The sequence below is a fragment of the Lates calcarifer genome, linkage group LG7_1 (assembly GCF_001640805.2).
Source record: "Lates calcarifer isolate ASB-BC8 linkage group LG7_1, TLL_Latcal_v3, whole genome shotgun sequence".
Taxonomy (NCBI): domain Eukaryota; kingdom Metazoa; phylum Chordata; class Actinopteri; family Centropomidae; genus Lates; species Lates calcarifer.
Window position 1 is genome coordinate 11720621 of NC_066839.1, and position 23766 is coordinate 11744386.

General features: G+C 40.0%; 2 protein-coding genes across 3 annotated transcripts; both read right to left on the reverse strand.

The window, feature by feature from the left end:
- Positions 1–5166: 5166 nt before the first annotated feature.
- prkg3 (protein kinase cGMP-dependent 3) lies at positions 5167–16430 on the reverse strand. Of its 2 annotated transcripts, XM_018694521.2 has the most exons (22): positions 16091–16430; positions 13841–13959; positions 13503–13565; positions 13214–13340; positions 12833–12999; positions 12566–12679; positions 12212–12317; positions 11959–12022; positions 11662–11739; positions 11453–11541; positions 10777–10842; positions 10513–10560; positions 10384–10425; positions 10194–10305; positions 9411–9547; positions 9215–9304; positions 8647–8788; positions 8331–8494; positions 7796–7912; positions 7396–7458; positions 7085–7160; positions 5167–6759 (listed from the first exon to the last, which is right to left on the reverse strand). In XM_018694521.2, the coding sequence occupies exons 2-22, from the start codon at positions 13926–13928 to the stop codon at positions 6673–6675; spliced, it is 2040 nt and encodes a 679-aa protein (XP_018550037.1). In that variant the 5' UTR covers positions 13929–13959; positions 16091–16430; the 3' UTR covers positions 5167–6672. The 2 variants fall into 2 exon arrangements, with proteins under 2 accessions (XP_018550037.1, XP_050927830.1); XM_051071873.1 differs by lacking the exon at positions 16091–16430 and having other exon boundaries at positions 13841–14166.
- Positions 16431–17693: 1263 nt separating this feature from the next.
- Positions 17694–23678, reverse strand: LOC108895648 (phospholipase ABHD3-like). The gene is given in 11 exon segments (XM_018694544.2): positions 17694–19519; positions 19900–20065; positions 20148–20196; positions 20287–20460; positions 20589–20701; positions 21541–21586; positions 21795–21856; positions 21858–21978; positions 22089–22249; positions 23266–23394; positions 23501–23678. Coding segments are annotated over 11 exon segments (1245 nt in total). The 5' UTR covers positions 23519–23678; the 3' UTR covers positions 17694–19313.
- Positions 23679–23766: the final 88 nt, after the last annotated feature.

Consider the following 23766-nt stretch of genomic DNA (forward strand, 5'->3'; position numbering starts at 1 on the left):
TAAGTGCAGCTGTTCCAGCGGGATTCAAGTGCATTCATGCAAAAGAGAAACCAATCACTGAGGCCAAGTGAGGAAGCAGCTTTAGATCCCTCTGCATAAACAGAGAATTCATGCACAACCAAACTCCTTTAACTTTGATTGGTGAGCCAAAAGCTTTGGTCTGTCGGGAAATCTGAAACAACTGTGAGCCTCTTGGAAAACAGCAGCAAGCCAAACGTCAGTGTTATACATACAATAGAACAGCACACAAAGTTTTAAATCTGTGCGCACTGTTCACTCAGCTATCACCGGTGTGATGCATTTTCAAGTGTGTTTCCATGCAATTAGAAATGGGAGGTGAAGGGGAAAGGGACGAGCAGAAAGTCGTGATTTAATGTGTTATATAAATCTAATCACAACACCATCCAGTTTTGTTTTTATAACATTTGGAAAATTCTAGTCATCATCTTTGTAGTGAATGAAGGGGTTTTCATCAGAGATAAGAACCAACAACGGAATAAAGGAGGTCAATCAGCAAACCTACTGATTAAGGAAACATGCACGTAGGAGCAACTGAATTATAATGAGCAGTGTCTGAGGAGCTTTAAAGAGCCATTCATTCAAAAGACACAGATGCAAAATCATTGACAAAACTGCAGAGTTTCATTGAAGGCTACAATTAATTCAAGACTGAGACTTCCGCAGTTAAGATGTTTCATAACTGTTACACAATGATCACTGGCAGGAAATTAAACATTTTGCACTTCAACAGGTGGGGGTGGGTGGATGTGGGGAGAGGGTCAAATAAATAATAGCTGCAAATTCTTTCAGTCAGAACAGCTCAACACTCAGGAGAGAGGCCTGTTATAAGTCGGGGAAAAACAGGGAGAAGGAAATCTCAGAGGAAATCTCACACCTGAATTGACACAAGATGGGAGTCCTGACTCTGTAAACAGGAATGAGTGTCTTGTCACAGTAAAACTCTGGAGGGAAGTTAAAAGCGAGGAAGAGCTACTATATATAGGCATAACATCAAATTTTAGCTGTTTTTTAAAATATTTCCCTGTACAACAACCACCAACAATGAAGTACATGTGAGCTTGGTGTTGATGATGTCTCTTTCTAGGCTTGGTTGATCTATATAATCTGCTGCACCTTCAACTTCCTGTTCGCTACCTGTCCAGTGCTAAAAAAAAAAAAAAAAAAAAAAAAAGACTTGTGTGTCTACTGGATGTATAAATAGGCAACTGTTTGCTGACAGGTTTGCATTTATAAGATGATAATGTGTGAATGTATTGCTTTAAGGGTTTGCAGATGTTTTTTCTTTCCTTTTTTTGCAATAATTTCACTGTCAAATAGTTTGGAGGCAGCATCTGGGACATTTATGGCAGTGGACTCCATCGAGTATTCAAAGTGCAAGCAGAAGGATGTTAAAATAAAGTCTTTTGCTTTACAGAGGTTGTACTCTAACATAATCACTGTTCATATGGACTCTACCATCCCTGTAAATAGAAAAAAGAATGTGTTGTAATGTTTATATCCTATTGAACATGAATGCAGAGTCAGACTGTTGATTGAAGTGATTATATAAGCACTAGTGAGAGGCTCAGCATGGACACATGGAAGCATGGAAGACACACAAGCTTGTTACATATTGCAAGCAATGTGCTGATAGATTAAGATGCATGTTTGGGATGCGGAAGCTTACGTAAGACACGGTACGTGCCTATATTGTATCAGCTCCCCTGTGGTCTCAGGTTATAAAATGCCAAACCACACGGGGAAACTAACAAGCAATGTGATGCAGAGCTTTATATTTAAAATGATGACTGACAAACACTTGCTTTTAAAGACTAAATTGTGCATCAGAGCAAAAAGAGACCTTTGAAAATATTGTAGGTAACGCGAACCAGAGTTGGTATATGCGGCGATTCTGAAAGACTGGTCAGTATTGTGGTCTTTCTTACAAAACTGAGGCAGAAGACAAAAAGTCTGTGAATGCTCTAGCTAATCATTTATCAGGACTGCCCACACAGAAACAGATGCCCACTCAGACCTCTCAAACATAAGTGACAAAGCAATGCAGTAAGCAAACACAGGAGCTTAAGTGGACTGAGCCCAGGTGCAACCAATAATTAATCAACACAGGTGTAAACACAGAGTCCAATTAACTGAAGCCTGCTCAGAAGAGAAAACTCAACCGAAAAGAACGTCCCATTACAAACCATTATGAGAAAAGAAACAGAACGAAACCCTGCCATGACGCAAATTGTCCACTTTCCCTGGTGGTCTAAACTAAACTTCACAATGCAGGAACTCAGTCCTCACAAAATACTGGGCTCTGCTGGCATTTCTCATGAAGACAGTGAGAAAAACCTGAGGATATTCACAGAGAGAAGTCAGGATCAAAGTGTTCGTTTCAGTCTTCTCTGTTAACATTTATAATCTGAAGACCTGCTTACACCACAATGGTTTTTTGTTGATTTATCTTTCAGTCAGAAACACATTCCTGAAACACAACTTTGAACCATTCAGACTGTAATTTTCGAAAACACCACCCTTACCTTTACATGTAAACTGGCAATACATAGCTCTTGTGAAAACTGTAACAACACTGCCCCACTTTGCGCATGGCTGTTATGTTTTCAGCCTACTAGCCATGTGTAAATAGAAGAAGTACAATAATTGTTTTCACATCATGGTCGTGTGATTGTGGAACTTTTTTAAAACGCTAAAGAAAAACTTTTCAGTTTTTAGCAAAACTGTTGGGTAAACAGGGCCCGAGTCTGGAGGTACATTCACTGTTAAGTTGGTTAAAGTCTGTGTAAAGCAAATCCAGAGATTTGTCTCTAAACACATAATTTATGTCAGAAAATAATTCCTGGAAACATCTGTAAAGTCTGTAAACTCTGTATCACTGCATTGTGGAGTTGGACTGTTTCACAGTTTTCCATCAGTTTCATTCTCAGGATTTTATGGGCGGGTCTGAAATGGTGGCTCAATGACACCACTCAGCATAACCCCGCCCCTAAGACTGTGACTGTTATAAAAAGCAGCGCTGCGTTAGCATCAGCACTCCTCCTGTTAGCTAGCTAGGTATGCCATCGTCCCACAAATGCATCTTCCCTGGATGTCAGAGTTTGCAGTATTGCTCGGTCGTTGCCTTATTTAAATTTTCAAAGGCATTAAAGGCATTAAAAGGAGGTGGATCAAGTGACTGTTTCATAGTCAGAGACAATGGGAATTCACCAATAATCTGTTGTCACTTCTGAATGAGGCCGGACCGACTGGGCCAGCCCCCTGCCCACCTCACCCCTTTCCCGCTGACATTGCTCACTGTCTGTGTGTGTGTCTAATTGTGTATCCTCTGTTGGCTCAAATATGAATGTCTGTACAACTCCAAAGACGCTAGTATCTGTTTTGCAGGTTGTGATGCTAACAGGGTGCTAGCAGGGTGCTAACAGGGAGCTAACTGTCACTGTGCTGCAGTGTTAGAGTGGGCGTGGTTTCAACGCCTGCAACAGACACGCCCCCAGCGTCTCAGAGCAGAGAAAGCTCCTTATTTTGTCATGATTTTTAAACCTAATTTTATATATTTGTCGATTTTTTTGAACGATTCAAACTTTGGTTGGTTAATAGCAGAACAGAACATTTGTATTCCTGTTTTGCACAGACTTTAAATGAGCAGAGTCATAAGAGTAGGTAAAATCTATAAGTAGGAGCTAAATTCTAAGATGCGACACACCATGATGCAATATGTGAAACATCCAAGTCAACACTTTATGTTATTTGTTGCCTCCCCACCTGTGGCCCCTGGTTTTCTCAGTGTTTCCTTGTTTTTATCCTGTTCTCCCTAGTTTCTCCTCCCCCTTATCTGTGTGTGTGTGTGTGTGTGTGTGTGTGTGTTTAGGGGTGTGGTTCTGCACTCTGCACACCTGCCTCTCATCAGTCATTGACCTCAGTATAAGAACCCCAGCACTTCATCCACTCATGGCCAGATTGTTCTGTCAGTTCTGTGGTATCTGACTTTTGGCCATTCAGTCATTTAGTAGTTATAGTGTACCTCCTGCACCACTTTGCCTGCAAATAGTTAGCCAGTCTCCTCCATTCACTCCCTCACCTGCCTACTTGCCTGCTTTCATTGGCCATCATCATCCCCTTCACGTAATTCACCATTAACAGCTATTAGCTTTCTGCCTGATTCTGCCTCCATGTCTCATTTCAGGTCATGAAACAAAGGAAGCCCTTGACAATATAATATAATGTGATGTGATATCACCAAGAAATGATGTTTGGCTTCAGAACTGGGAGGACACACTTATCTTATCATTGGTTTGTGTGCTTTTCATTACAAGTGGTAGTCCAAAAGAAAATTATACATTTTGCTTTATGAATAATGCAAGGCTGGATTAACGTAACAGGAGGCCCACTGGCAAAAATGTGCTGCGGGCCCTCTTACGACCCTCACCTCCTCGCTTTTCTGTATGTATTAAATACACATTCATTTAGAGAAGTGTACCATGTAAGTACAATATAACTTACAGAATAAAAACTACAGTTTTTCATCCTTGAATAGTGATTGTATGTACCCTGAGGCCAAAGCTGGGAAAAAAACAAGTTTACAGAGCTCTCACTGCTGCTCATTAGGTTTAAGGCAGTGAGTGTAAGGTAATGATTCAAGGTGACCTACATGACTATATCAACATTTTTAACAGTAATGTGATATACACGACAAATGTCATATATATTATTCATACAATATATATGATTTGATACACCACAATAAAAAACAGTATAATAGCATTTAATATGAGTTTGTATTTAAGTCTGGCCTGTTTAAAGCCTCATATACTTGTATCTCTTGCAATACAGCTTCATTATTGTCCAATCAAAAATACAGTGAGCCTCATGCTTATGTGTCACATGTTCCTTCATTATAATGAATATGAGGACTGTAGTTTACTTTTAGTTAATTAGACACATATACTTTTCCTGTGTGTATCCATCCATAGCTGAAAATAGTTCCAAATAAATACACAGTGCCCAGCTGTTATGAGCAATTACTTTACCTTTTTTCAAAAATGAAACTACATGTCTGTGAGCAGTTTTAAAAAGTTTTAATCTTCCTTAGGAACAAATGGTCTTGTGGCTAAATGCAGAGTAGTCAATTCAGTATTGAGAAAACGATTAACACATGATTTTATTTATTTATTTATTGGTTTTGATGGGATTTGTTGACAACAATAAAAATAGCAGTGCAGGTGAAACAAGGTTATCCAAGAACAAATCTTGATCCTACATGCAGCAGAGCAGGAAACCACAGTTCACTGCTGTGGAGAGATCATTTTGTACTATACGGTACATCCTCTGGGCCACTGCTTTCATTGCCCTCAGTGTATTTAATTCTAGACTTCAAGGTGTTGTGTATTTTTCTGCAGGAGGGAAACATCTGGCAGTGTATCTTTTCCCCCTATGGAAGATATGATTGCTTTCATGTGAGGGTTTTTTTTTTCTGATGTGGAAAACTGGTCTCAGCAGTCAAATCACAGGCATTGACAGGAAGGAACATAGTGACTCCTTCCTCCTGCCTTAAAACCTGCTGTTGTGACAGACAGCTGTGCTCCTCTAGAGCCTCACAGTCAAGCTGCAACCAGTGCATCAGATTAAACCTGTGAAACCCTCACTCTGTCCCAGGCCATTTTTCTCTCTGATAACATCTTTATAAGCACAATATTTCCCCTTATGTGTTATTCACTATCTCCTTTCTAATCTCCAAATGCTTATACTGCAGGCTTTTTGTGTGTGATACGGCCACAACAGCACAAACTCTGCACCATTTGACTGTAATACATTGGTGGATATAAGTGTAGGAAACGCAGCTAACTCGAGCCTATAAGAGCACTTTTATTTACTAAACTTGAGTCATGTAGAAATTTTTCATCAGGATGTTCCATAATCTTTAAATTACAATCAATCTGTGTGTAAATAATCCTGCACACAAAAAAGGGGGGCAGATTCTCCAAGAACCAAGGAAAATTTAAAAAGAAAGTGACAGTTTATAATAAACATTTAAAGCATTTAGCAGCTTTGCTGTGAGCAGGTAAGCATGTTTACTCACTAAAACTAACATAGATCTAAAAGAACAATACATTTTAAAGTACAATACAGCTATGGCAGATACAGTAGCATCAAGTTTTCAGGTTTGGAGCTATGCCTTTCTATACATACTGCACTGTGACTCATGCCTTTATTCTGAGCTAAGCACTTGGACGGGTGTTTTATTCTAATCAGTGAAGAGTGTTATATGGACGATGTTATTAACACTTCCTCATCAGGTACCAAATCTCCCTGCATTGAAATTGGAAACACAATGTCCTAATGTCCACACACTTACACATATTCTTGGGGCCCCTGCGAGATGCTTGACTCTGTACAGAAACGGTGAAAGCTTCAATAAATATTTTGGAATTGGTGATTCCCTTCAGTGCCACTCTAATTTAATAATCAAATTAGTATGACATGGATTACGCTTTTTCAATATAGCTCCAACTACCATCACTCTTACGGCACCAGCTGAACTTAAGAAAAGTCTCGTATGCCAAGGTCAGCTGGATTTATTCTGATTTGGCTCCACAATCGAGTGATGTTAGCGACCCCTGTGGCTTTTGGTCCTTTTAAACTCAATAGTCAGAATCAGAAGTCACGGTCCCAACCAGAGAACTCCTCCTCTGCCTTCGTCTGGTCTAGAGGGAAACGATCAAAGTTGATGTAGCAGGGGCCCTGACGAAGGAAAAAAAGATTGTTGATTAAGAATCGTGAGATGAGCCACTTCTGGCCAGACGATCCTGATGAAGCACATTGGCTGCATTTTGAAGTGTTAAATTCCTTAAAAATAATATGTAATCCATATTCAGTGTTACAGGGGAAAACTCAAGATTTGAAACCACACTTTAAAGTCACTGAATCTTAAAAATGACCCCACAAAATCCTCTCTGAAAGTGAACCAGCTGCATTCTTTGGTTCTGTTTTCCTTAAATCGCACATAAGGTGTTAGCCACTTAGTCACACATAATAGTAGAAACACTCAGCTGGTGGTTTGACTTGCCTTGCGTATCAGCCGGACTGTGGGGGCGTCAAGCTGGCCCACCCGCAGCTTGTGCCAGTTCATACTGCTGAACCACCTGAAGGGAAAAAGAGGAGGAAGATTACAAGTCAATAACCGTGAGAAAGGAAAGAAAATATTGACCCTAGACTAAAAAGCTCAGTCAGCAGTGGAGGAACTTAAACTATAAAAGCAAGAAAATACAACCACAAACAAAGGTTAATACTTTTAATTGAGGTCTTAGCCTTTTTATCCAAGGATTGTGTAGTGCTGTACCTGCAATACTTCTTTATGTGACATGTTGCCATAGTTACCTGTGATGCCGGACATCTTTGATTCCATTCTTAGTGTTTCCTAACCTCTGACCTGGCCGAGGTCTGCAAACACAAACACAAGACTTCACTCAAGGACACTCAGAAATCTTTTTTTTTTTTTTTTTTTAATCTCATTTTTACATTTTCCATTCTTTTTAAGACATCTGTATTCAGAAACCATAAAACAGTGTATTGATTTGCAGACATGTTCATAATTCATAATGCACACTGACGCAAACTGTATGTGATGCTCAGACCTCTGTGTATTTTTCACATAAATGTTAGATGATCCAGTTCTATCTAAGTTATTCAGGCAACACACTGAGTTAATGCATACTGCAGCATTACCAGTATATGAAATTTTAATCATGATGCAGTCGGTAGGCTGTTTTCTTCTCACCTGCACAGCTTACTGATAATAGACTTGGCTGCTTCACTCAAGTAAGGTGGGTACTTGAGCACCCCATCCAGTATTTTGGCATAAATCTTCTGGGGTTCTGAACTTGAAAAGGGAGGGCTGACAAGTAGAAAAGAGAAAATACACTTGTTGTTCTATGATCTTAGCATAATAAATCTCATGACATAAGATAAATGTCTCAGGAATCATTCACATAGGTGCTTTTGGGTAACCTGAACCTGCAAGTGCAGACACTAAATTTAAGATAAAAAAAAAAAAAGACAGATGTGTTTTCAGTGCTGTGAGCCACACTTCCCTGCTGCCATCTGCTGGTTAGCAGAAGGGTTTGACTCATCCAGGATTTACTCTCATCTTGCCATATTTGTGACTCTCATGTCACAAAATCTTGTTTTTGCTTATTAAATAAAAATGAAAGCTTCAGTCATTTGTTCTAAAAGACAGCAGAAATGTTCAGGTTATCCAAATGGGGCAGGTGTATTAATACTAGTATCACTATCAGTGTCAGTGTTAGTATTACCTTCCCACCAGTAGTTCAAAGATCAGGATGCCAAGGGACCAAAAGTCGACTGCAAAGTCATGTCCCTGGTTCTTTATGATCTCTGGAGCCATGTACTCAGGAGTACCAACAAATGAGTAGGTTTTCTCACCACGCACCAACTCCTTGGCAAAACCAAAGTCCACCTGCACAGACACACATATACACATCATATGCAGATCATGCACAGCCTCTAGGTATGGAAATGATCCTTTTAGAGGAAAAGTGCATTTCCTGAATATGTAATTTGTCCTTAAAGCTTAGAAGTGTAGAAATAAATGAACAGAAAGGGACTCACTAGCTTGACGTAGCCCCTAACATCCAGCATCAGGTTCTCAGGCTTCAGGTCTCTGTACATGATGCTCTTCTTATGGAGGTAGGCATAGGCCTCCACCACACAGGCAGTGCAGAACACAGCGATGGGCTCATCAAAACGCCCCCTGAAATTGCAGCGAGATACTTTTGATTTGCTTTCACATAAATTTATTACATCCAAATACTTTGCATTGCTGTTGTTTTCACTTGATCTGTGCATGAGCAGCTCCTGGGAATTGAAGCTTATTTCATTGTTGGCACTATAGATTGCATCAGCACATATTTCTGTGTGTCAGATAGTGGCAGGGACTGCTGGTGCAATTTGAGTGTATTTTAACTGGTGATCTCAAGATCCCCCAAAGGCAATAAATTACATTTCCTACCAATAAAATCACCACAGCTTTTAAAGTTGTGATTAAATAAACCTGCCTTTCTTTCATAATATCGTAACTGTTTACACAGAGGAATAATTCTGCCTTGTGTAACAGTCAACTCAATATTATGCCTTTAAAAAACAATGCCATTTCATCGTGACTTCAACATTTTCTCACACTTCTTTGAGTTTGGTCCAGATCTCCCCACCACCACAGAACTCCATGACCATGTAGATGTATCGTGTGTCTTTGAAAGCTGCATGAAGCCTAGACAGAATACAAAAGCAGGATAAATTACTCATGAATATTTTTTTAAAGTTTCCTCTGCATCCAGTTCTTGTTAAATGATTACAGTCGGTGTGTTTTCAGATACCTGACGATGAAGTCACACTGGATGGCTTTCAAGATCTTCTTCTCAAACAGCATGTGCTCCTCCTGTCTCTTGGCAACAATGTGCTTCTTGCTGACTCGCTTCATGGCGTAATATTTCCCATGGTTCACTGTGGTCATCTTAAAATGTAAAAAAGGAAAAAAAAAATAACTGATCACTTTTTGTGCAAAATGTCCTTGGCTTTTACAGTAATTAACATAAATGAAATTACAAAATCACACAAAAATTTGTGATTGATGTTTGAAGGTAGAAATGATCTTTACTGGATGAGTGTAGAAGCACAAGTTTGCTGATAAATTCAGTTGTGGTAAAGCTTTAAAAGTAAACTAGAATGTCAAAAAAAATCTTAATATTTTGTTAACTATATTTAAAGTTTCACAAACTACCTGATAGTTTACCTACATGTGTTACTGTAGGCTTATATTGGTAGTTTGAGTCTGGAGGGTCAGCAAGGTCAATCACCTGCATTCTATAGCTTTGTTAGGGATTGTATGTTTATTTTCAATAAAATAAACCACCCTCCCCATCCCAATGAACTTTCACACAGTCCCCAAATATTAGTTAGCTCTTGTCCTACCTGTTGAATTTCTCTTACTGGCCTTCAGCCAAATGTATTTTAACCAGAGATTTTTTTTTTTTTTTTTTATCTCCTATCTCAAAGTAATGTTTATGTGACAACAACCCCACTATGGTCTTGGTTTAGAGAACTCATGCATTTCACACTCCAGTAAATACTGAAAGAGAAACACACAAAAACACACTCACTAGCTCAACACGCCCAAACCCTCCAACTCCAAGCGTGACAGGATCTCCTTGGAAGCGGCCCTCCTGGTACAGTACAGGAACCAGATCCTTAAACCTCAGAGTGGAGGTGGGACTGGGAAAGACGGAGAACCTTTAATTTAATGATAACTATTTTGCCCACCAAGTTAAATCATGTTCCACAGCCACTCACCTCGACTTCTCTGGAACTTGTGCCTCCTGCAGCACTTTGGAGCTGGTAGTAAAAATTTAATGAGGGTCAGTGCACACTAATCTCGGCAAGATGGAGAGAACAGGTAGAGCAATGTTTTATAGTACTTACTCATCAAACAGCTCCAGGTGTTCTATGGGAATTGTCTCTTCAAATACCCTGAAGAACAGGCATCATTAGTCATTAATCAGTGAGTGACAAACAGACAATAAAGAGCAAACACAGTGCAAACAAGGTGACAGATAACAAATACTGTGGAGGCACTCCTTCAAGTGATCGTTAACTCCAGGAGCAACAGCCATCACAGCACCACCTCTGTGAACAGAAATATCAACCTTCATTTACGCTCGATATTTAATATCAAGTCAGACTCACTCCTTGTCAATGGAGAAGCATGTAACAGGGCCATCGGCAGTGCAGGTGGCAGTTCTCAAAACTTCACTGCAACAGAGAAAACATGTCAACATCAACCCAGGAAAACTGTAATTACCATATATATATATATATATATATATATATAAATCTGTCAACGCCTCAGTGTGGAAAAGGTGACTTTTAGCTGTCAAGATTTTGAGAACTTTCAACTAGCACCTGAAATCAGTGTGCAAATCAGAATGTTTAACATTCTGTTTTGTTGCAACAGGACTGTCATCGTCTAATTACATAAAACATAGCAAATAACTTTTTCCAGCACATTGATATATGTGGATACAGAAAAGTAACTTTTTCCAAAGACGTCTGTTTTTCTACTGCAGATTACACACTGTATTCTTGGTTTTTATGCAGCAACCACTGACACCCACAAGTTTACTGCACAAGATTTAAGTTAAAATTTTAGCTGCCTGTAATTTAGAGAAACCTTCAGAACTATTTAATTTAGTAGAGCGATTGAATATTATTCAGCAACTGCAAATGCCCATCCACATTTAGCAGATACTTTTGCAGCCAAAATGTCAAAGAGGACAGCAACCAAAGAGGGTGAACAGAGCAATGGATGTTGCACAAAGCTCTCACGAATGTCCTCAGGCATGTGCTGTGTTGCCATGGTTACCGTATGAGGGCCTGTTCCCCGAAATGCTCCCCTTTTCCCATCCTGCGAATCTGCTTCTGATGCCCATTCACGTTCTTAGACACCAGGACCTGAGGGGGAGAAACACACGTGAGAGGAAAGAGGACAGAATGAGTGTATATACACACACAGACAGGCTGGTACAATATGTTTAAATATGAATCTGTGCACACAATATAACACAGAATTACCTCTCCTTTGAGGATGATGTAGAATGTGTTCGCCTCAGTTCCTTCTCGAACTATAACATCTTTGTCCTGGTATTTCACCTGCAAAAGACAAGACAAAAAACCAAGAACATAATCACTTCCATATGTTTATGTAACATTATCATATGTTTGGTCTGAGTTTATCCAGTCTGTTTTAAAATGTGTTTTATTGCCTCTAATACAGGTTTAAATCACCAGAACTGGATTTTTACTGTGCTTTCACAATAAAATATTCATTGGTAACAACCTATTCTACAATGGGAACATTTAAGTGCACACCTCCTCCATGGAGTCAATGATCTTAGACAACTGGATGTCATTCAGGTCCTTCAGAGTACGAGACCTGATTAAAAAAAAAAAAAAAGCAGCAGAGTTAGAAATAGTTGTTACATAGTCCATTAAGCCAGGAAAAATTGCCATCACTATCATGGTAGGGTGAAGGAGAAACCAAGTGTAAGAATATATCATTTTGGCATAATAGTTTCCAAAATGTTGAGCTATTCCTTTAATTTGGGCAACAGAGTCAACTCACGTCTTCAGGAAGCCCATGAGCTGCTCTCGTTTCTTCTTGGACTTGTTGGTTATGATCGTCCTGTAGGTCTGACGCTCCATGCACCACAGACGCACCACTGTCTTTGCTGCAAAGTAAATGATGACAAGCTCAAGTTTTAGTAGTAAGTCTGGTCGACCATCGTAAACCGAGAGAATGATTGATTAGACCAGAGATAAATATAAGGTCCCCGGAAAACATTGGCACTCAGGGTCCCCACAAAGTATGTCTGTGTGTGCAAGTGTATCATCACACAATAGCATTCTGTTATTAGCTACGGTAAAATGGTAAACTGTCCCATTATATGTGCATAATACAACTACTGCAGTGGCTGACCTTTGACCGTTGCTGTACGTTTGCAGTTGTACAGAATGGCCAACTCCCCAAACACATCGCCACTGGTTAGAGTTCGGAGGTCCTGGCCTGCCTGGGTGACAATGAGCTCACCAGCTACAGGACAGGGAGGGACAGAGAGAGTTGCTTTATACAGAAGTATGTAGAATTTCTAATATATTTTTTACATATTACTCTTTTCAAATCAAGGGTTTTCTTATCAACAGAGAGCCTTAAAACACCAGAGCACATCCACACACACTCCCCCACCTGCCACTATATACATGCTGTCTCCTTCAGAGCCCTCTGTAATGACTTCATCCCCCGGTTTGAAGTTAGATACTGCTAAGAGGTCCACCATCATGGCCGTTTGCTCATCGTCGAGACGGCTCAGGAAGTCATTCTTCTGGATGGCTTTGACGATCAGACTCGTCTCACTGGTGATGAAAGGTGAAAGAAGTCATGTTGATCTAAGGTCAGTTGAAGTCCTGGGGAGCTCCCATGCAGCATGTAAACAGGTCATACATTATATAGATGTTTGACATGTTGTGGAGAGGCAGTTAGAGCGGATTTGCCATGGTGGCAAAGCAAAAATCCTGTGTTGTCTTACTTAAATGGGATATAGTCTCATCAGCAGATCTGATTACCAACCTGACAGTTTTCTTGACCCTGTTGCGTGTAATCTCCAGGGTCTCGCGGATTGGTTCGGGGGCAATGACGGCCGCACGGCTCTTCCTGACCTCCGGTTCAATCTCATTACCACTGTGAGAGGGAAACTCTGGAGCAGACAAACAGAGGAGCACAAATGGAGGGTTAATTACTGTAAATGGTTGCCATGTTTCAGGCGAATGTAGCATCAAAGTTCACCACGTGTGTGTGTGTGTGTGTGTGTGTGTGTGTGTGTGTGTGTGTGCTGCTGGTCCCCACATTGGCCTCTTACCCAGGTCATGATATTGACTTTGCAGCTCCTGCAAAAGTTTTTCTTTCTCCTGCAGTCGTTGTTCTGTGTGGGGAAAAAAGCAATGTTAACAAAATATAATTTATCCATCACTTATTGTTTAATTACTTTTAACAAAATATTTCAACTGCATATTTATTGTTGTTGCTCGTTTAGCAAGTTCATCATTTACCCATTGCTTTATGCCAACTATTTAAACTGTTTATCCATTGCCAGTTAGCCAGTCTTTAGTTATTTTTATCTTCCCACATATCCCCAAGTAAAGGTAGAATCTACTGTGAAATTACTCTATAAGGTGATGTTATTACAGCCATGCTCACCCAGGTCTTTATTTTGCCTCTGGAGCTCCTTGTTGATGAGACATTGCTTTTCTAGCTGCTGCTTCAGGTCCTCTATTTGTTTCTCCATGGCTACAGGAGGGGGAAAAAAATCTAAAAAGCTGGGAGGAATCAATAGTGTGGTAAAGAGATTAGCTGCAGTACAATCATGGTAGACACGTAGGAAGTTTAAATTATGCATCTGAGGACAGACATGAAATACAATATTAAACATGCTGATATGTGTGGAGACATACAAAGCCTGTGATATCACGTTTAAATGGTATGTAACTATGCTGCTGCTTTTTACAGGCACTGAACTCCTGCACACAGCAAGAGCTCTGCTGAATAATGCAGACTAATGATGGACAGTCAACAGGGTGCTTTCTGAATGCTGTCACACCCTGCTAGTTTTTGCTAAAGATCCATTACTCTTCCTGTGACCGATGCAGGCACAAAACCTGTCAAAACAGTCTCATACCCTTCATTAATGTTTCCCTTGTTGTAGACTGTGAGCTTATGAGCATTTCTTTCTTCTTTGGGCTTGTTTGCTGCTACAGTAACGTGTGACATCCTCCACTGTATAATTTGGTGTTTAAATCAGAGAGTGGAAGCAGCCAAACAACAAATGCACACGCAAGCTAACAAATTAACCAACACAGGTTCGTTAGCACAACAGGTTAACCAATATCTCTCTTCATCCAGATTCATGAAGGCCCTGATAACAAGGCTTCTTTACCATTTTCATTTTGCTGTTAATTGAAAGATGTTTATGCCTCTGTTGTTGACAGGGCAAACATTACAGTCAACACAAACACAAGGCCACTGGTGACCCAACACATTTACTTAACACACACATCCACCTCAGTAAAGCCTGTGGTGGACACAGTTGTTTGCCTACGATCACTGTGCTCATCATGTGACCCCAGTTACCACCACCTCACCCTGAACATTGAACAGCTCTGAATCATAAAGTCACTGAGCAACAGACAACAAACTGTGACAGGCGAATATAAAATGGTTCGCGTTCCACTGTCAGACAAGATTAGTCCTTTGATCTAGTTTTGTGCAGAAGCTGGATAAGAACCTGAAGTGCTTCAATAACTTCTTTACAGCATTCCTGGTCACTTAAATAGGATATTGGTATTTTCAATTGCATCTATAACTCGCTATCAAAGGAGGCAGCAATGTGAAAATGCCAGTCAGGTGCATAAAACTATGTAGCTGCAGTGCCATGTGTTAACAGGCCTGTGTCACAGGAAAGACAAAGCTTAACAGTCATTTAAAGTTTTACAGGGAACAAAAAAATATGTCACTGCATGTTGCACCATATCAAATGTGCCTCAAGGTGTTTTATTACATGCACATAGAGACAGAGCAGTGCACAAACACAATTTATAAGCTTTCTAGGAACTTGCAGCCACAAACCAAGACAACTGGGGCAGATTGAGGTGATAACCTTTAGTGCCTGTTGGTCAACATTGCAACCACTCTTAGTTTAACTCTTTAAGCCAGGGGCACAAGGAATCATAGCCAGTGGCCCCAAGGATTGGATGCTTCTCATTGTGTATTACCTGTCTTATTCTTCTTTCTTTTTTTTTTTTTTCTTTTAATTTATGCGATGCAATGGAAACAAAAGGCTGAGATCTGTCAAATATATTTTAGCCGTATCATATGAATGGTAAAACGCCATATGTTTTAGGTCAGCAGCACTCAGGTTCATCTAGTACATTTCCAGGAAAGGATGAGAAAATAGAGCAGGACTTGTGTCTGATTCTCAGCTGCACAGCAGCAACATGATGCCAGACAGACCACCATTACACTGATACAGCGAGCACACTGTACACTCCATACTTCCTCATCACTAATTCATGGCCAAGTGTAACTACAGCTGAATTCTCATAAGATGCTCTGTAATAGAAACCTGGAGAGAGCATGTGTCTAGTCTGGTGGTGTGTTTGAGATGCACTCTTTCACTGCAAATTAGAGTTTTTAGCACAAGTAGAACTTCATCTTTTTACTTAACTTAAACAGTGGTTGCAATAATTGTAGTGCCTCGAATAACAAAAAAGGTGCATTTCACACTTTACAAGCCTTTGAAGCAGACAGTCGGTACTTTAAACACATTGAGCTACATGACATGATATGGGTCTGCAGCTCAGATCAACATTAAAGTTGTTCAAGTGCCTTTAAAAAAGCTTTGCATGACATCCAACATTCACAGACACTAAGATAAGTAAGAGTCACACTCACCTGCAGGCTGTGTGTGATCGAGAGAGGAGATGAGTGTCTGCCCAGCCTACAAAGGCCTCATTGATTAAAGGAGCCAAATAATCACCCTGAACCGCTCACAAGGTCCACTTTCAGTTGTGCACAAGTATTTGCTTTGTATACAATTTCCGTGACCTGCTTGACCCCCCACCCACCCCACCCAAGACCGACTACAGACTGGACACACCTGAGCAGACACAAACGTGCAGTCTGCTGTCTCTCTAGCATTACTTCTCCCGCACAATTTCTCAGCTTACACTGCCATGTCTGCTTCCCAGCTTTTACTATTTTTACTCTCTCTCCCTCTCACTCTCAATCTTTCCTGCTCTTTCCCTATCTGTCAGTCTCAGCAGCTCTGGTGTTGAATCATTAACCATTAACCTGCTGCTCCTCCCATCACACCAGGTAGAGGAATACAGGCAGGAGGAGGAGGAGGTGGTGGTGGAGAACAGAGTGGAGTGAAAGCTCAAGTTGGGTGTGAAAGAATCACACTTCAGCTTCTCTCCTAATATTAAAGTATATACTGTTTGGTTTTTTTACCATGGAACATGCTGATTTATGATTTCTGGGACACGTAGCAGTGATATATTATTTCCTGATGACGCAGAGGATCGATACCTGGGGAAAATGAACCTTTTAAAATATCTACCCCTCGGTAGCTGTACTTTGGGCATGTCTTTGTATCTTCACACAACTTTAACATACATTTTTTGAAAGATCTAAGTTTCCTGATTCTATCTGTACAAATTGTTTTAGGATCCTTAAATCACTGCAACAGCTGTTGACAAAGAATTGGTTTAGAGACTCAAGGCAATGTCTCTGGAGTGATTTCCACACTAAAGATAATACTACAGGCCTTATATTCCCCCTTTTATGGCAAAAAACAGGTGAGGCAAATAAATAAATAAATCTGCCTCTATAACTTTTTCTCCTAATCTTATTTTGCTTTTTTATTTTGAGTACTATTTTACTGATTATTTCTGGGCTTGTGTGAAAACAAATGAGGGTGTCTGTTAACAAGTTTGGGTAGACATTTAAGTAAATTATGTTAATCTATTATCAATGTTAATCTGCTACAGAAAAGGGAAGTGAGATGAAGACGATATGAGAATAATAAGAAGGAATGGCTGGAGTTGCAGGGAATTATCAGAGCTGAGGAAACGCAGGATAACTCTGATTATATCTGCCAGAGCTGGAAAATGTCTACTTCACTAGGTTTCTGTTGTTTCCACCTGATGTTTTCCAGGCTGAATTACATGAATCTAAATGAGGCTTAAGGGTTAGCATTGTGACAGAGGGCGTGGGCCTTTATTGTTCACAGTTAATTATTGATATGCTGTCTGGTTAATCAGTGACATTAACGACCCCACCGCTTAGAGATAAAAGGGCTCAGATTTCAGCAGTGGAGCTGGAGGGAACTTGGTGATAGGCGGTGCAAATGTTATGACATTTTTCCATCAGGAACAACACAGTGATACGTGTTAATCAAAACAGACCAAGGCTGAGTTAAGTGCTGCTATTGATCACGGCCACAGATATCTTCAGCTCACAATCACTTCAGTTCAACGCAAGATGTACAATGAGATTAAAATGTGTATTTCTGTCACTCTTTAATTCAGTGTAATTCAATAACCAAACAGACAGTTCATAATGCCCAAAGGTATTTAAGATGATAGATGACAATCTTGACAAAGTCACTTGACTTGACAAATACACAGCAACTGAAGGCAAGTGAAAATGGTAAACATCTGCAATGAACTGATAAGCAAATAAATGTTCTATTTTGTGAAGCAGAGAAAGCTGTGAAAAAAAAACTGATGCTGTTACATATTAGCACCATTAGCACCATCTTCATATGTTCATGAGTCATATTAAAAAAACACTTCCCTTTAAGAGTAAAGTCAAACGACTGTAGCTTCTATTGACAAATGACATTCCTCATAAATTAATAATACCTTGGTGTTGCAATAATAAAGTGGTGTATTAGTGTGTGTGTGTGTCACCTGTTCACTATTGGCGATAACAAACATAATAAAAGCCTTTGAATATTTTCCAAGACGGATTTGAAAAGACATTCACACACACTGACAATCAGTGAATAAATTTAACACAAATGACTTTCAATAACTACACATAAAATAATTATCATGTGGACTGACAGTGGCCACAGTACTGACATGATAGACATTCATCCTTCACCTGTCGCCCATTCCTCAAATGACAATGTGCTTAAATGACTAAAAAGGCAATTATAACACACAAATCCAGACCTACCAGATATTAAAATTATTTACAGCAGGTAAAAATACCACACTGAGCTTTACCCGTTTTTACACAGTGTCAGCTCATTTACCTGTGATGTGCTGTATAATTTACAATGCAACTAAGCATACTGCAAAAGCATATACAAGCATAAAATACTGTAAAATTTACTTTTACATTTAACTGATTTAACTTTTTTAAATCAAATACTCTCATGATGAACCTATGTCACAAAGTATTTTCTTCATGGGATATATATATATATATATGTGTGTGTGTGTGTGTGTGTGTGTGTGTGTTTTCCAGGTGGACTGAAAGCCCTAACATGGTTAACTCTGGTGTAGTTTGGTGCGCAGTTAAAATCTGTATGTATAATCCTTTAAGGCTTCTCACATCTCTGTGAAAACAAGTTGCAAAACCAAATAAGCATATGAGGTAAGAGAAAGGGTACAATCAATACTACAATATTACAGTTCTAAGTTACATATTCACGTCATTTCTATTAAAATAACATTTTCACACAGGGCCTAAAATCCAAGCACTCATTTTCAAACAGGGAATAATGTTGTGTGCAGTGGTCCATGTGAAGGTGGGACAGAAAGGAGGAATACCATTACAATGTAAGGCATCACCTTATTTAGTTGGCTGTAAGATTTCTTCAACACCTCCAAAATAGTCCTCAGCTTGATTTCAGATTTGTCTACTTTTTTGAAATCTTCTTGGACTGCTCATTAAACGTAAACCTGAGATGATTAAGAGGTAGATTAGCAGTGAGGTCATATGATTGTAAAATACAGCTGGTCACTCTCTGTGCAAACATGACACAACATCTCAGTGGTAGTGAAACAGCATGCAGTGAATTGTGGTCCTACTGCTATAATCCAAATGACTTCAAGTTCATGTTGTTCAGTCAGGTTCAGAGTACAAACAGGCTGAATGAGAATCAGCTTGTCGGCTCTTCCTTAATGCCACAGGCTTTGTTGATGTCCCTTGGGTGTTCAAAGACCGCCTGGACAAACTGGCCAAACACACGCTCCACATAGTTCTCACTGCGGGGAAACAAACCCTGCAGGAAGGCGATGTGTCCTCCGTGAGCTGTCACCAACAGGGCGACATTAGGAAGGCCCTGGACTATGGTCAACGGGAAGGCTGTGAGGGCAGGAGATGCGTTGATGTTAGATTTAATGAAAAGACAGAAGCAGATAGAATAACATATTAGGTAGCATGTAAATGCTGTAAACTAAGTGTTGCTATGCAGTTGTATGTCTCTGCCAACCAGTCTAGTTGCAGTTAAGTAGTGTTTGAATTCCTGAGTTATAGCAACAAAAAATAGCCCACCGAAATCTAATAAGTTCATCCTTGAGTCCAAGTGACAGTTTCAATGTGTTTCTGAGATATCACATTCATGAGAATGTTACGGACAAACCAAAAGTAAAATGTCTCACCTCAAAACCCAGAATTAGGAATTTATACATAATGAAAAACTTTAAGCCTAACACAATCTCCATGTTCTGCCACTGTTTGCTCACCATTTTGGGGAGAGAAGGGGTCATCAGCAGCATTAAGACACAAGATGGGTACTGCTGTATTAGGGAGTCTTTTGTCTGGGCTGGCATCGCGGTAGTAGTCCGTACAAGATTCATAACCAAAAAGCAAAGTGGTGAAGCGTTCGTCAAACTCGCGGATAGTCTTTGCCTAGAAAAGAGGGTGGAAATGAGGCAATCACACATGAAGGGAGACTAGACAGTAAAACAGAAAGGTAAAGAGCAGGGCATACCTTCAGGACATAGTCAACATCTACTACTGTCTCCAAAACCTTCCTTGACCTGTGAGGAAAAAATAATAAAATGGAGTCGGTTTGTCAGACAATTTGTTAAACTAACTCAAGAAATTTGTGAAACTCCATCCTATCTGACCTGGCAACAGCACGGCACAGGTTGGTTGTGAGGTGTTTGTTGAAAAGCAGCCAGTTGAGTGGTTCTTCCATAGAGTCAGAGGATTTCTGCGCATCCCAGGGGACAGAGATGGTGAACCCCGCCACCAACCCAGACTCTGTGCGCTTACGGCCAAGGTAGTTTAACAACAACATGCTTCAGAGGATGAAAGTAAAGAAGAAAAAACGAAAAGCTGTTGGGTACTTAAAGGGAAGAGAGAGAATGGAAACAAGCTAGTTTTGACAGGTAAATGAAAGCCGATGGAAACTACTGCGCCAACTCACCCTCCCATAGACACACCAGCACCGAGCACAGGGGCTTTTGGGAAGAGTCCTTTAACATGTCGCACCACAAGCTCAAGATCTGAGGTGTTGGCAGCGCAGTAGGTGATAGGCGTCTGAAGCAGGCAGGAGGACAGAGGAGGAGCTTTACATGCAGTGTTCAGGAGCCAGATTTTGTTTGAATTGGTTTTATTCTTTATTTGCCTTACTGTCTACAAATCCAATGAAAAGACCCAAACCTTTCCAACTTACCCAGCCTGTCTCTGGCATTTAAAAGTCAATTTGTTCCTACTGAAGATGTAAATCTAAAAATAAAATGCATTTGTCAAGCAGGAGTAAATTGTGCATTTGTTGGGACTATTTTCAGCTGCGGATTAATATATATATTTAGTACACTAAGTATTTCCAGCAGCAGGGTTGGATATGTTTGACTAAAAATAAACGACAGTACCAACAAGAAGTCACCAAATGCAACAATGTGGCTCATTAATGTGTTTTTGTTTTTGGACAACAATAGTAAGCTGTGGCACAGAAGAATAAGATACATCAGGCTTTGAATACACCTGAAAGTATTTGTTCACTTAATTTTTAGTTTTGGTCTTGTCATGGGATTTGCTGACAGTAAGAAAAGTACAGAATATCCAGGTTTATCCAGAGTGACAGTGCTTTTAAATCTGTATTTATTTATATTTATTTATTTATAGAGTGTAACAAAAACAGATGTTACTGATGAATATAATTCTTAACTTCATACTGGAAGCAGCTGTTTTTTGTATAGACTCACCAGTAAGACTTATTCTGAAAGTTTTCTCAATTTATAAAGTTATTGTAATGAGACACCATTATAATCACTCAACACTGCTGAAAATGACATTGAAACTGGGACAATGGGAAAAGGGCATTTCATAATTAAATGTAACATGACCATAACTCATCAGTTGATCATTGTACTTACCAACAACTCTTCCCCTTTGACCCCCCGGTTGTTGAAGACCACACATCTAGGAAAGAAAATGTCTATGAAAACTTTTCAGCAATGAAATTCCACTCAGCCATGTCATATAAGTTTCCTGCTTACTGTTACTGCTTCAAGATCAGATGTAATTATTGAGTGGAAATGTTTATGGTGTTTACATTTCACCTCTGATTTTAGCACAGAAAAAGAGTTGTATCCATTCACACAGAAGACAGGTGAGGAGCACGACTGACCTGTAGCCGCGGCGGGTGGCTTGGTTGATGGCGTGAAGCACATAGGACTGCTTGGCTGTTCCCTGTAATGCCTGGGAGGATCAGTACTGTGGGGCGGGTAGAGGATTCTGGGTAGGGCACGCTGGCCTGATTGTCCACCCAGTCCAGCGAGATCTGACCACCATCAACCGTACGGATCAGCTCACTGAGGGACGAAGGGAGAGGAGAGAAAAGGCACCGACTTTGAAAACGTGTTTCATCGGATGTGTGTGTCCCAAACCAGCAAGAGGAACATTAAGAGGAGGTTCTTCCTACTTGCGATAAGCAGCAGGGGGTTTGGACTGGAGGAAGGCACGGACCAGGGTTTGAAGGCGGCCACCCCAGCACCATGGAGTGGGACTGAAGCACTCAGCCACTACAGGACAGTGCTTGTGGAGGAACACACTGAAAGCCTCACTACAAACCAGAGCTGGAGCCTGACAGAAAGAGACAAAATGACGACACTGGGCCCTTTAGATTATTACATATGACAGACAAGAATGCACGCAAAACAAGACCGGTTTGAGAGAGCATGAGAGGTATGCAACAAAGGCAGGGTGTGGTGTGTGTGGGGGTGTGTGTGTGTGTCATAGACTACTTCTGGTGACACATTTCAGGCTAAAGACCAGTTAAATTAATGAATTAAAATACATATTCATATTCTTCAGAGAGAACAAATTATATGACAGGAGTTACAAGTTCTGTGAACTCATAACTGTGGGAAATTGTGGCAGGCATTTTTCACTGTGTTTTTCCAATTTTACTGACTAACTAAATGAGCGATTAATTGAAAAGGCAATGATCAGTTAGGCAAGTAACTGGCAAAACCTTATTTTAACCTTTCTTAAACATTTCAAAGTGTTTATGATGGTTTGTCAACAATTATAACTTAATGCATTATAACGTAATTATGGAGTCACTAACTAGTACACCATTCACATTTGGCCTCAAGTGTCTCCCACGACTCTAAAGAATGTCCTTACAACAACTGGGAACTGTAACGACCCAATGGCTTTGATAACGATCCCACAGAAGTTAAATATCTGAATGAAAGATCGAATGCTTTAAAAAATATTATACCAAATAAAACAATAATAATAACAAAATAGGGTAAAGTAAAAATTCATTAAACTATAGGATGAAAATTTGAGAAATAGCAATGGTGATTCTTCATAAATATGATTTAAATAAGAAAAATAAAGCGAAATACAGTAAAATATAACAATAAAATTGAACAAGATAAGAAAAAATGAAAAATTGAATTGATTTTTTAAAAATTAAATAAGACATAAGAAAAAAAATCAGAAGAGTAGTAATTAGTAATTTAGAAAGATAATTTTAAGTTCATGAGAACATCTAATTTTAATGAACAAATTTTACGTTTTTTTTTTTTTTTTTTTTGCAGAGGTGGATGGTACAGTCATCAGCGCTAACCTTGACCACAAAGACTGACCTGACACTTGCGGCCCCACAGATAGTACAGTGCGGCAGTGAGGGAACAGATGAACACCGTGTACGGTCTGGATACACACTCCCAGTATGTTCTCCATAGCTCCAAATGTGATAAAAACATGGTAATAACCTAAAGGACAACAGCAGAGAGCTAACCAGGCAGCTGACGGTTAAGTCAACGACTCGTTAACCGACACTCCGGAACAGACAACCGACACAAAGACGTAAGTTAATACCCGATAACCTGCCTTCATCACTTCCAGCTAACGACAAAGATGTTTTACAGCCATTCCTCTAACACCGACGGGTCTCAGCGCCTCTGAAGGTAACGGTAAAGAGCCGGTAGCCACCGGCAGGAGTTCGTTCAGCGGCGTTTTCTTCAAGTAGAGGCGGATCCTACAAATATGGACGTCAATTAACGCGCATCCGGTGAACTTCTTCGTGTGTCATTTTTAGGCGCATTACCGCCACCTACTGCTGCCTGTGCCACTTCACAAGGTCA

Bases quoted from the DNA above. Each gene is read 5' to 3' on its own strand.
- prkg3 (XM_051071873.1), bottom strand. From the start codon at position 14,072: ATGTTTAATATTGTATTTCATGTCTGTCCTCAGATGCATAATTTAAAC. The intron at 13,000-13,213 runs GTTGGTAATCAG...TTTCATCACCAG, and splicing joins AGGGTCAAGAAAACTGTCAG to TGAGACGAGTCTGATCGTCA. The intron at 12,680-12,832 runs GTGGGGGAGTGT...CCTGTCCTGTAG, and splicing joins CAGCATGTATATAGTGGCAG to CTGGTGAGCTCATTGTCACC.